The 13,583-nt window shown below is 36.6% G+C and overlaps 2 protein-coding genes and 1 non-coding gene across 5 annotated transcripts; 1 reads left to right on the forward strand and 2 right to left on the reverse strand.

Annotated features, from left to right (window-relative positions):
- The first annotated feature begins 228 nt into the window (after positions 1-228).
- LOC137250021 (HIG1 domain family member 1A, mitochondrial) lies at positions 229-3,888 on the forward strand. The gene is made up of 3 exons (XM_067782220.1): positions 229-419; positions 2,348-2,540; positions 3,059-3,888. Exons 1-3 carry the CDS (start codon positions 326-328, stop codon positions 3,081-3,083), a joined length of 312 nt encoding a protein of 103 aa, XP_067638321.1. The 5' UTR covers positions 229-325; the 3' UTR covers positions 3,084-3,888.
- A 3,703-nt stretch (positions 3,889-7,591) lies between these two features.
- RpL3 (ribosomal protein L3) lies at positions 7,592-10,984 on the reverse strand. Of its 3 annotated transcripts, none has more exons than XM_067782194.1 (6): positions 10,881-10,984; positions 10,470-10,662; positions 10,025-10,193; positions 8,996-9,131; positions 8,235-8,624; positions 7,592-8,020 (listed from the first exon to the last, which is right to left on the reverse strand). In XM_067782194.1, exons 1-6 carry the CDS (start codon positions 10,881-10,883, stop codon positions 7,667-7,669), a joined length of 1,245 nt encoding a protein of 414 aa, XP_067638295.1. In that variant the 5' UTR covers positions 10,884-10,984; the 3' UTR covers positions 7,592-7,666. The 3 variants fall into 3 exon arrangements, with proteins under 3 accessions (XP_067638295.1, XP_067638304.1, XP_067638313.1); XM_067782203.1 differs by having other exon boundaries at positions 10,862-10,962; XM_067782212.1 differs by lacking the exons at positions 7,592-8,020; positions 8,235-8,624 and having other exon boundaries at positions 9,054-9,491.
- Positions 10,264-10,347, reverse strand: LOC137238996 (small nucleolar RNA U43). The gene has a single exon (XR_010949280.1). It is a non-coding gene; the product is annotated as a small nucleolar RNA U43 (small nucleolar RNA).
- Positions 10,985-13,583: the final 2,599 nt, after the last annotated feature.

Consider the following 13,583-nt stretch of genomic DNA (forward strand, 5'->3'; position numbering starts at 1 on the left):
ATTTCCTCAATTTATTTTTCTATTTGAACATGGTATTACACTATTTATGGAGTACTCTCGTTTTTTGAAGGGTAGTGGCTCGATTTATTTGGAGCCTCATATAATCCTTGTTTATCGAAAAAACTCAGTCAAAATCGTTCGATTCAATCGTTAATCGACTTGATAGTCGATAGCAATCACAACAAAAAGAACAAAAGTGATGAAATTCGAAGTAAACGAATTGCAAAATTAATAAAGATCATACATAATAGCTAAACGAAAGCATACGGTGAAAAATTTTAGCTGAGTGTCCTTAGTGAATTCATTGAAGTCAAAATAAACAAAAATGAGTTCGGACTCGTATTTCAAGGATACACGTGATGAAGACGCGGGCAGTAAGCTCTCTAGGAAAGCAAAGGATTCGCCCTTCATGATTATTGGTAAGACAGAAAATTCAAGAATTTATATAATAAACTACGAACTAAGTTCAAAGATTGAGGCATAGAACATGAATTGGAAAATATTCCATTAGTTACCTGACGCAACGGGTGGGCACTGCGCTAAAACCACATAGGCTTTTTTTTATATTTTTTGAACAGCAGCGTAATGCGTGGACTTGACCTTGGCCATGGTCGGTGCCAAACGCGTGCCCAGCAATTACTCCAGCTCATTTTCATTGGTGACATTGCACGATTGAATTATAAAATAATTGTATAAGCAATTATTTAAATGAATAATTCATCATACATATGTATGAAAAGTGAAAGTTGAAGCTATATGCGCTAATCCGGAAATATTTTTCGCATGGCAAATGTCTTGCTCTTGGTAAGAACTGCAAGTAAGATAAATCGTCTATCTGGGCCAATGCTAAGATTTTATGAAATTACAGGATGAATTTCAGCAAAAAATTAGATATAACTACAGCATGGATGATGTAACGTGTCTTCTACTTCTTAACGCAAATGGTTTATGTTCTTAAATTTTTTTATATTCGCACGTAGTTAGCTGATATTCACACATACGCACATATTGTAGATACGTATACACATATTCAATTGTTTGTACCTTGCGTGATTCACTTTAGCAAATCTATATATTGTTAGCGTGTGCAGGTTGTCTGGCTAAGTTTTCTTTCTACAGATAATAACCCGCAAAGCTTTGTTTTATCGCAACACCAACAGCTGCATATTGATTGGGACGTTACGAAGCCTCGAAACCATATAAGTTGTCAGATGGATGTAGGAGAAGATAATTACGGCAGCAAGAGAAAAGTACTTCGGAAGATTGACGGTTACATACCTGATGACAATGTGTGTGTATCGAAGAGGGTTAATGCTGAAGTGCATGAGCTTGACACAGCTACACCACCCTCTTGCTGTTACATGTTAAACAGTTCATATCCCCAAGTCAGTTCTTATATCCGGATAAACCGGATATCCGCTGTTCGGCTATCCGGATACGTAACGGGAAATCCGGATGTCCGTATGTCCAGATACTGGAATATGAGAGTTGAATATCTGCATAGCAAAGCTACAATTTTACAAACAAGTAAAAATAAGAAAAGTGCCATTTGTTTATATTGTGAAAACTCGCTGTTAATTTATTTAAATGCCCCACGAATTTATTGTTATTAATGTTAAATAAACATATATGTTACATCAATTTGTTGCTTTCACTGGATATCCAAAAATACGGTTATTAACCGGATCTTCATAAATCCGGATAGTTTTACAAACGAATATTAACCGGATATCCATGCCGTCCGGATTTTATCCGTGTCAACGGATATCCGGATATTAGAATATTCGGATAGTCGCAGCCCTAGTTCTTATGTCCAATCTAATTATTTTGTTTATATGTTAAATTGTCTACGGACTCTAAATACCGATGGAATGTGAAATTACATTTACTTTTGCGGAAGTGACACTGTATAAACGGTACATTTGCGCACATACATATTGCATAGCTTAATAAAACAAACATCTGGCTCCTGTCACTTCTAAGGAGTGCAAATTTTGTAATGTTAAAAAAATATAATTACACAAGAGATATTCTTCCCGAATGTGATGCTATTGCGAGAAAAAGAAATGGCACATTAATTCCCAATTAATGCTGATCTTCCATAGAGTGCTCTGAGGAATGAGGACCTATTTGTCCTGTAGGTCGCAGGATAACTCACCACACTTTTTTCTATCTATTCTTCAGTCCTAAACTTTTTAGACAAATTGCGGGAGAAATGAACAGATTTTCAGTGTGAGTTTGAACTACGCTAACCGTAGTTTAAACACGAACTAAAAAATCGGTGCTCCCAGAACAGCCATTTATAATTTATTTTATTATTTGTCTAACAGGTTTTTCTTTGTTTTAGGTATTGCTGGTTTCGTTGCTGCTGGATTGATTGGGGCATACAAATATAAAACTCGCGGGTCAATGAGCACAAGTGTTTATCTAATGCAACTACGTGTAATTGCACAAAGTACCGTAGTCGGCGCGCTGACGCTGGGTTTGGCCTATACGATGGTCAACGATTATCTGGTGAAGGATAAAAAACCCACAGAAAAGTAATGCCGGTTTATAGACATACATTTTTAGATATATAAGTCTTTAGAGAATTTAATTTAGATTTATTTAAGACACCTATACTTTTGTTTTCTGTGTGTATAAGAGCTCCATAGCAAAGCCTTATGGGACTTTTAACTTCATAATGCGAAGGCAATATTGTAAGCAATGTTCCTTGTACTCAGATATTGAAATGTAGAACAAAAACTAGGAAAAATGCAAACTGCGACTATTCGCTGAATTAAGGAGCTCGTAAGACGTGTACATATTAAGTTATATGAATTAATTTTTAATTTCTAATTTAATTGTTCCCAATCACCAAAAAAACATATAATTACAAGTTTGCGGGAAGGGAATCCGTGACGTTGTAAGAAAAGATGATCTCTTTAATTTCTTATTTCAACAGTCTAATTTCCTACTAGCGAAGTGTCTTCTGTTATTTCTTAGCTCTCCCATAACACATTAAGTATATTGTTTATCTACGAACATAATTTTCTGTTTGTTTTAATTTCAATTACAGTCCAATCCCGAAGCTATCCAACTAAAAGCACGTATCACAAGAATTGGTTAAATTCATGGTTAGATGTAAATATGAAACTGCAAGGAGTTATCTTTTAAGAAACAATTTGTGAGACAAATCGCCCTTACTTTTATTTTTTTGTATACGAACACCACAGAAGAACATTGTTAGCTGATTTTACATCAATCAAAGCGCTCATCTACCAGAGCTGAAGAAATTACTATCTGTTTTTATTTACAATCGACGATTGTCGTTCTTATTTGGTTATAAGCACATTAAATTCCTTTTTTGTTATTGTAAAATTTACTCTTGCAGTCAATTGCAATTGAGTAGATTGTAAGCACTTCGCTTGCAATCAACCTGAATTGTTTTTGGGGATTTGAATACAGCCTATATTATTTTTAGTAAATACATACTTAGCAATAGGATGATATTATCTTCAAGAACATGTTCAACACTTATGTTTAAATTAAGATTTGTTTATAAAATGTTGAGATATTTGCTGAAAGAAAATCATATTGCCTGTGATATGTACGCTTAAAAATGTAATTCAATCTTTTAATTTATTCTTTACAATTGTTAAAAAATTCTTCCATCGTCGGCATATAATACCTGTTAATAAACAAAACTATTTGAAATTTCAATTAAGAGCATCGGAACTAACTCAACATAGTTGAAAGCTACCTTCTTCATGTCAAAACTTTGTGTGATTGAGCATCAATTTAATTAAATGAATTTGCAGACTTACTTATTCTTAGCCGACGATACTGTATATTATTTATTGTATGAATTATTTAAATAAAATAAAGTATGGATGGCTTTCACTAAAACTAATGATGTGCTCATTTAAGGCCTAGACGGTCAGGCAGGGATTTAAGGGGTAATAAGGGCAATACAAAGCTTTATAGCTTCCGCAACCCGTGTGTCAACCTCGTAGGGAATCCTGTTACAAATATGAATGTATCATACACATATTTAGCGAAGCTCTGGCGACACCAAGTTCCTCATGGCACGAGGGGGTTCTGGCCTAAGTTTAATGTGCTTGTTACCGGATCTGTATCCAGCAAAGGATCAACATCGATAACACTCCCCAAAACCTTCGGGGGTTGTCTTTATCTTTAATACAACAACGGTCAGGCAGGTTACTTATGCCGCTCTGAGATGATTAGATGGATGTACTGCTCTCCATAAAAGAAAACTTGAGCTATATAATATTGCCATAGAAACAGGATACTGGGATGAATACAATGTATTAAAGAAAATATACAAAAGTACGATTATGTATAAGAAGAAGATGTATATGGAAGGCAGAGTTCACAGCAATAACGGAAACATGAAGCGGATGTGGAAGTGTCTGAAAGACCTCGCAGAGCTTACAGATAACAAAAAACATATCACTAAGATAGTAATACATGGCGAATGCCTCGATAATGAGTATCATATAGCTAATGCCCTAAAAAATTTTTTTGTACAGAGCATAGTCGAAATTAGTGATAGTATCGAAGAAATGCCTACTGCATCCGAACTAAACGTTGATCGTTCGATCGCAATAGAAACATTTCTTTTCACTGACATTGTGTTAGATGATATAATGAATATCACAAAAGCTTTTAAAAATAAATATGGCGGAGAAAAGCTTTTATCTGAGCGTGTTTTCAAGGATTCCATGATGTACATTGGTAACTTTTACAAAGACATAATAAATGAGTCCCTAAATAATGGCATTGTTCCAAGCTGCTGGAAAGTTTCAACAATAGTACCTGTGGAAAAAGTAAAAAATACAGTGAAACCGGAGGAGCTACGGCCAATCAATACGTTACCCTCAGATGAGAAAATTATTGAAATGGTGGTGAATAATCAATTGGTGGCATACCTAGAAAAGCACAAAGTTATTATACCAGAACAGTCTGGATTCAGGAAGAGCCATTCTTGTGAAACAGCACTCAACATGGTTATTGCAGAATGGAAAGAAGATATATCAGATAAAAAAGTTGTGGTGTCTGTCTTCTTAGACTTGAAACGGGCCTTTGAAACAGTTGATAGACGGGGAATTGTTGAATCTTTTGTTCAAAACTGGTGTCAGAGGACAGACTATGGAATGGTTCCGAAGTTATCTCAGTGACAGAAAGCAAAGGACGGTGATTGGAAACGCAGTCTCATCGGTTGTGGATGTAGATATCGGATTGCCACAAGGTTCAGTACTTGCACCGATACTATTTACATTGTAAATAGTGATATAAAAAATGCTTAAAATATTGCAATATACGTCTTTTTGCGGATGATGCACTGCTCATCATCAGTGAGAAATATGCCGACTGTGCAATGCAGAAAGCACAAAAGATCTTGACTCTCTATACAACTGGTTGTGCCTTAAAAGTTTGAAGTTAAATATAGATAAGACTAAGTTCATGGTATTTTGCAAAAACCAATTCATACGTAAACACGATTTAAACAATATAACCCTGAAGATAAAAAGCAATTTAATTCAAAGAGTAAATGAAATGAAGTACCTAGGAATTTTAATTGATGAAAACCTGAATTTTGGAGAACATATAAATTATCTTGAAAGAAAAATTGCACAGAAAATAGGATTCATGTACAGAACATGCAAACATATTAGTCAACGTCATAAAATAATGGTGTATCGTTCAATTATTGAGCCGCACTTTATATACTGTCCTACAATTCTACTGATAGCGAGTGATATGCAAATTAAAAGACTACAAATACAACAAAACAAGGCAATGCGATTTATATTAAAATGTCCCCCAAGAACATCAAAAACTATAATGCTGAATAAGTTAAACTGGCTTGGTATAAAACAGTCAATAAGTTACTTCACTTTGAAATCATGTAAGATTAGGAATGCTACCGAGTTACCTGAGCAATAAAATATTATATAATCACGAGATCCATAGCTATGGAACTAGATACTGCAATAATATAAGACTGCCTAGAGTAAGAACAGAGTTCGCAAAGAAGACTTTAGAATACACTGGGTACAAAATGTACAATGAACTAACTACTGAGATAAAAGATTGTGAAAATATTAATGTTTAAAGTAAAATTATTTTTATATTGTAAAACACTTAATATTTAATGAAACAAATGTTTACTTAACATCAACTAAGTCTTAAATACCGTAATAAAGAAATATAATAATAATAATGTATTGAGGATTGCATTGCGACCATTGCTTACTACAAGGTTTTCCATGATTGCGACCATACGTCTATCGTGATCTCATCTCATTCACAACATATCGTTCAGGCCGACTTCCCACAAGAAATTCAAAAGTTGCTTTATGTAATTCGATACTCATCGGCTCGATACCTTAGTTCGATATCGAACGCTCGACGAGACTCTTTTGGTTTCCGTATCTTGAAACGAGTACTTTAGTTTTCATATTGCCAAGAGTTCAGAAATGTTATCAAAATACTTTCCGTTGTTAACGGTATAACATTTCATTTTAAATATGATTTCTCAAATAATCGCTTTCGATAAATGTTCAACTAAGAATCTGCAATTCGGTAGCTAATTGCGCATCCAATAGTTTTTATCGAAGTATTTCTTTGGCTTGACGGCTTTTATATGCGTATTACGGTAATATTGTCCATGGGACCATAAGGCTCCATTACTGATACTTAGCATAGACTTGACTTGGCTTGCGAACTGTCACTTACAGTTCTGTTAAATGAACATTGCATGTTACTGATTACTCAAAACTTAACTTGACTTAGAAGTCTGTTGAATTTTGATTTTCTATGTGAGTTCTAAGTAACGTTTACATTTTGAGATGCCATTTGTTTGTTTCCATTTCATTTTGACATTTTGTCATACAAATTGACATTTATTTAAAAATAAATTTCAACGCTGATTATAATGCCAGATTTTATGCGCCAAGTGGAGTATAATCGTGGCTAAGTTGCCAAGTTTACGCCAAGTCAAGTCAAGTCTATGCTAAGTATCAGTAATGGGGGCAATATGTCTAGGGTGGCTTTCCGTAATTCGATAATCGACACCCGTTGATTCGATACGTCAAGTCGATATCGAACGCTCGATGATGCCATTTTAGTTCCCGTATCTTGGTATGATCTCTTTCGTTTGCAGATTTCAAAGGGTGTTTAGAAAGCTTTTTGGAGCCACCAAAATATTTTCTTTTATAAATATCGTTTTTTTCTTAATCTCAGAAGAAAAAATCATTCGCTAAATAATCACCAAAGCATAAAATTATAACTTTCAAAAAGGCAATTCGGCACCTAATTTGGTATCGAACGTTCGATACGACGCGTCGACAATTTCTGTTAAGGAAAGCGAAAACGATTATTTTATACTCGGTCTTGATCGATATCGAAATACGGAAAGCCACCCCTGAAATTAATTTCGAGCCTTCCTAATGTTAGAAAATTTTATACCCCATCCAAACGTTCAGCCACGTGATTTCGAGAATGCAAAAAAAATTTTGTTTGAAAACTGCATTTATGGCCCAACATAAATAACTTCGTCCCTTATACATAACTAAATATAACTTCATTATAAGATTAGAGCTTGTTTTTATTTTATACCAAAACAACTAGGTAGTCTACATTTAACAAACAAAAATGTTTACTAAGCCGTGGCCGATGTAGTGGCAGCACCCGCTGCAGCAGCGGCCTCTTCCTTGATGCGATCCTTCTTGAGTGGACCCATGAATGCCAATTTGTCGGCTGGTGTTTGGAAACGACCATGACCCATCTTCGATGAAGTATCAATGAATTTCAATTTGATTTGTTCCAATGCAGAACGTTTGGTGTGCTTCAATAGCGATTTACGTAGAGTTAGTACGCGTTTCTTGGAACCAATACAGCAACCTTTAAGCATAACAAAATCATTGGTAACCTCACCATAGTGCGGGAACCCTCCCATTGGAGTTATGCTCTTGTCTGTTAAATCGTATTCAGTAGAGGCATTGTTCTTTATAACCTGCAAGAGATATAACATAAAATAATTAAATAGCAGTCCCAAATAGTTTTAAACAATTTTTAAAGAAGCTTTAGCATCAGTCCTATCATTTAATTTATCATTTTGTTATCAAAAAAAAGTTTTATTTTTGATGTCGGAACTTCATGAATTTATCATCAATGCAATTTTAATAAAGTTTAGTTGAATATAGTTTTAAAATGTTTTCTCAACCTACCTTGCCATCCTTGGTGTGTATACCAGCACCAATACGGTAGATCTTCTTGTTGATTTCAGTACGATGGTGATAACCCTTTTGACCGGCACGTGCTACCGTAAAAGACACACGCGATGGATGCCAAGCACCAATACAGGCAACCTTACGCAAGCCCTTGTGCGTCTTGCGAGGCAATTTCTTAGTGTGCCAACGAGCGGTTACACCCTTGAAACCTTTACCTTTGGTAACTCCAACGCAATCAATCATTTCATCCTGTCCAAAGACATTGCTGACTTGAATGGGTTTCTCCAAGTTCTCTCGAACCCATTTAACCTTATCTTCAATGGAACCACCATTCAATTGGATTTCCATAATATGCGCCTTCTTTTGACGCTGCTTAATCAAACGGATCTAAATCAACGAGAGGAATTTTTAAAATTAAAATCATGATGAAGACAGAAACGTATACATATTATTTTAAAATAGTACTGTCTGTGATATGGTTTAACTGCGTGATTATGGCCTAAGCGGCTACACGCAGTTACTGGAATATATCAAAGATCGCCACCCAAAGGGCAATTTGTTCTGCGACGTTGCGGTATGTAACTGTGCATTGAAAACCACAGCAAGACCGCCTTTTAGGAACACTACATCAGACGCACACATTCATCCGAAGATTGCAGCGCGCGTCCGATGACATGAACCAAGGACGTCGCATAATATAAAGTTTTAAATAATTGTAGATATACAAATGCATTATAAAAAGGTTGAAAAGGCCTTACCTGCGAGTGTGCAATAACTCGAATAACCTTGCAGTAGCGGAGCATTTTACGGAAGTCATTTTCAATGCTCTTCTTGCCCAAATCAACTTCCCATTTCTTGCTGGCTTTGGTAAATGCCTTCTTCTTTGACTTATACCTGTATCGAAGCACATACATTCAAAGAGTAAACTAAGATTTTATAAAATTCGACTGACACCGTAAGCCAGTGTGTTCATGTGGAAAAATATGCTGCCTTTACTGTTTGCTCTCAGCTCCATTGGGTGGGCGCAACACACAACTTCTTTGCTTTTGTTTATGTAACTAATGAAAATAGAAGACGGAAGTCGACCTCATCGCAATTGTGAGCGAGCGGAGAACGAATCTTCCATGCCGTGCTCACGACTATGTTAAGACACATATTGGATTAACGAATCCTTTATTAGATCCCGCTAAGCAATATGGCGCTCACACGACTAAACTATATTTTAAAAGTCCTCTCAGCATGCTGATCCAAGAACTTTGGTTTTTTACACGGTTATTAGTAAGAAATTGAAAAATTAGCAGTAATTCTATGCGAAAGCATGAAACTCTTTAAAACACGTCCAAATATATTAAAAGGGGTACAAAACGACAATCGATTTCACGACTTTTTTTGTGGATTATCAAAATTGCAACAACGAACTGAAAACTTAAATTTCTTTTGCAAATATCTCTTAACAGACGCAAAATTTTTGACTTCCGTTTTGCGGATTCGCGATACTGTACCCAAAACGCGTCTTTTGGTATTTTTGGACGTATTAAGTCATGCTGTCGTATAGAATTACCAAATGAGCAAACAACGGAAAAGGGCTTTCCGGGAAACATATGTGGTTCCTTTATATTTTTATCAGAAGGAAGGCAGACAGGGATGGTATACAATTTTGTATCTTCAAAAGATTCAGTTACCATCTATCATCATTCAAAAATATAAAGCCAACACGTGTTTTCAGAAAATTCATTTCTCTATACAAGTCATACAAAAAGTATATCTCCCAACAGAGCTTAACATACCAGTTCTTGTAAAAACGGCGACGGCATTCTTCAGATAAATGTTGAGCCCAAACATTTACAAGAGCACGTAAACCATATGGAGTTTCAATGTAACCTACAGCACCAACAACGATCATTGGTGGTGTTTCCAGCACAGTTACGGCTTCAACAACCTCTTTTTTGTTAATCTCTGCGAAGTAGAAAAAGTGCATATTGTCACAGCAAATCGTATATACCTAAAATAAATATTTGTAGCTAAGCTAATCAGATCGCCCTAGTTATAGGTATTTAAATCATGGAATTCATTGTGTTCTAACCATAAATTTTTAACTGTTTCTCATCATAATAAAACTAAATCGTCGGTCCAATGCAAGACTATTGCGTTTCACATGCTAGTTTTCCACGCGAAAAAACAGCACCGTGTTAGCCATGTCACAAATGAAATTTACTAAAAAGTAAAACTTACTTGATCCAGGACGGTCCGCCTCACGCACAACGTGTGTCATACCAGCTTTGTATCCAATAAAACATGTTAGATGAACTGGCTTGCTAGGATCATCCTTAGGGAAAGCCTTTACTTTACCACGATGGCGGCATGACCGCTTTTTCGGGTAGAAAGCCATAGAGCCATGGCGTGGCGCAGAGAACTTACGATGAGACTGAAAATTTAATAAAAAAAAAAATATAAATTAACCCTATAAATGCAACCACGTGTATGAAAGGAACAAAGTTGAGGTTGACTTTTTATGGACAGAAGTGTATTAAATATAAAATTAATCAGTAATACACAAGGTGTGACAGTTGATATACAATCCAATAACAAGTAATAAATACAAAACACTCATAAAAATTATGTACCATTATATTAATTCCTCACCATTTGCAGATAGTTTCCGAACGCACCTTCTCCTGGGAGCGACGATGACAGAAAGAAACCGTACAATCAGGAAATAGCAGATGTAAGCTGTGGTTCGACAAACGCCCGCCATTGTGAATGATCGAATAAAGAATGGTTTTGCCAAGATTGACGTGGTGGGAAAAAGTTGACTGTAGTAGACCATGGCGGAACGATACAAGGTTGCCGCATCGAACAGCTGATTATAAACTTTTTTTATTTGATTTAATGCATCAACTTCCGGCGCAGTACGATTTTGACATTTGCCCATCGAATTTACAAAAACAAAGTACATGGAATTCTCATTTATGTATGTAGGTATGTCATCATGCTGCCACCTTGTATCGTTCCGCCATATAGTAGACGAAGTTTCCTCGTGTTCCAATGAAACGTGAACCTGATACGCATAGATATATAAGGGTTCCGGCGTCTGACAACGAGATTGACTGAATTTTGTATGTATTAGTGCAGTCGTTTGGCTTCGTGACAAACTTACTTGTCGGCTACACGTTAATGAACATCAAAATTTTTTGATTTTTTCATTTGACGCTTGCTTATTTGATCGTCAGTGCTGCAACAACAACAACAACAACATTTGATCGTCGCGGAGTGTGATTGACAAAACAGCAGTGTTGTATTTAGTTTGAGCTGACATTCAAAATGAACAAGTGCGCGGAAGAACTGCAATTCATATTAAAATTTATTGAAAATTATCAATGTTTACCAGCATTATGGAAGATAAAGCAGAAGGAAGCATATTGTAATATTTATATTCCACTTTACATGACATTTTTAATTCGTTTAAAAGATTTACATGTGTAAACCTACTATATTTTGCGTACAAGCTTTTCATCCACAATTTCTTTTAATCGCTCTTTCCTTTTCTTTTTATTTAATAAAACTGCTGCAGTTGCAAGTAAAAAAAGTCATCATCCGATGACGACATATTCACGTCCGAACGGTACGTTTTCTCAATGCAACTGTTGATTGAGGGCTTTTTATTTTATAGTCGCGGGGCAACCGTCAACCACCCGACACGCACACATACAAAAATTCAGTCAGACTCGTTCTTAGTCGCCGGAGCCCTTTAACCATTGTTTACTATATAGTTCGGCAACTTAAGCCGGAGTCATTGGTGCCGTATGTCGTATCGCGGTTTTGGTTTACCGTCGTAACGATAAACAGCTGATTACGTTAGCGATACGGATACAGCGATACGACATACGGCACCAATGACTCCAGCTTTAAACAGAGGTTATGTTGCGAATAGAGTGGAAGGCAGTGGACTAGGCAGTCGAATGTCATAAAATGAAGGAATGGTGTTCGGAGTTTTTTCAGAATTAAAAAAAACAAGTAAGGAAGGCTAAGTTCGGGTGTAACCGAACATAACATACTCAGTTGAGAGCTATGGAGACAAAATAAGGAAAATCTATCTGGGGTAACCCTGGAATGTGGTTGTATAACATGTGTATCAAATGAAAGGTATTAAAGAGTATTTTAAGAGAGAGTAGGCCATAGTTCTATGGATGAACGCCATTTAGGGATATCGCCATAAAGGTGGACCAGGGCTGACTCTAGAATTTGTTTGTACGATATGGGTATCAAATGAAAGGTGTTACTGAGCATTTTAAGAGGGAGTTGGCCTTAGGTCTATCGGTGGACGCCTTTTCGAGATGTCCCCATTAAGGTGGACCAGGGGTGATTCTAGAATATGTTTGTACGATATGGGTATCAAATGAAAGCTGTTAATGAGTATTTTGAAAAGGAGTGATCCTTAGTTCCATAGGTGGACGCCGTTTCGAGATATCGCCATAAAGGTGGACCAGGGGTGTCTCTAGAATGTGTTTGTACGATATGGGAATCAAATGAAAGGTGGTAATGAGTATTTTAAAAGGGAATGGGCTTTAGTTCTATAGGTGAACGCCTTTTCGAGAAATCGCCATAAAGGTGGACCAGGGGTGACTCTAGAATATGTTTGTACGATATGGGTATCAAATGAAAGCTGTTAATGAGTATTTTGAAAAGGAGTGATCCTTAGTTCCATAGGTGGACGCCGTTTCGAGATATCGCCATAAAGGTGGACCAGGGGTGTCTCTAGAATGTGTTTGTACGATATGGGAATCAAATGAAAGGTGTTACTGAGCATTTTAAGAGGGAGTGGGCATTAGGTCTATAGGTGGACGCCTTTTCGAGATATCGCCATTAGGGTGGGCCAGGGGTGACTCTAGAATGTTTGTACGGTATGGGTATCAAACGAAAGGTGTTACTGAGCATTTTAAGAGGGAGTGGGCATGAGGTCTATAGGTGGACGCCTTTTCGAGATATCGTCATTAGGGTGGGCCAGGGGTGACTCTAGAATGTTTGTACGATATGGGTATCAAACGAAAGGTGTTACTGAGCATTTTAAGAGGGAGTGGACATTAGGTCTATAGGTGGACGCCTTTTCGAGATATCGCCATTAGGGTGGGCCAGGGTGACTCTAGAATGTGTTTGTACGATATGGGTATCAAATGAAAGGTGGTAATGAGTATTTTAAAAGGGAGTAATCCTTAGTTCTATAGGTGGACGCCTTTTCGAGATATCGCCATTAGGGTGGGCCAGGTGTGACTCTAGAATGTTTGTACGATATGGGTATCAAAGGAAAGGTGTTACTGAGCATTTTAAGAGGGAGTGGGCATTAGGTCT

This window comes from Eurosta solidaginis, chromosome 1 (genome assembly GCF_040869045.1).
Source record: "Eurosta solidaginis isolate ZX-2024a chromosome 1, ASM4086904v1, whole genome shotgun sequence".
Taxonomy (NCBI): Eukaryota; Metazoa; Arthropoda; class Insecta; order Diptera; family Tephritidae; genus Eurosta; species Eurosta solidaginis.

Coding starts and splice junctions, on each gene's coding strand:
- LOC137250021 (XM_067782220.1), top strand. CDS start 326: ATGAGTTCGGACTCGTATTTCAAGGATACACGTGATGAAGACGCGGGC. Junction 420..2,347: donor TTCGCCCTTCATGATTATTG/GTAAGACAGAAA, acceptor TCTTTGTTTTAG/GTATTGCTGGTTTCGTTGCT. Junction 2,541..3,058: donor GATAAAAAACCCACAGAAAA/GTAATGCCGGTT, acceptor TTTCAATTACAG/TCCAATCCCGAAGCTATCCA.
- RpL3 (XM_067782194.1), bottom strand. Junction 10,194..10,469: donor GGCGGACCGTCCTGGATCAA/GTAAGTTTTACT, acceptor TCTACTTCGCAG/AGATTAACAAAAAAGAGGTT. Junction 8,021..8,234: donor TACACACCAAGGATGGCAAG/GTAGGTTGAGAA, acceptor TATCTCTTGCAG/GTTATAAAGAACAATGCCTC.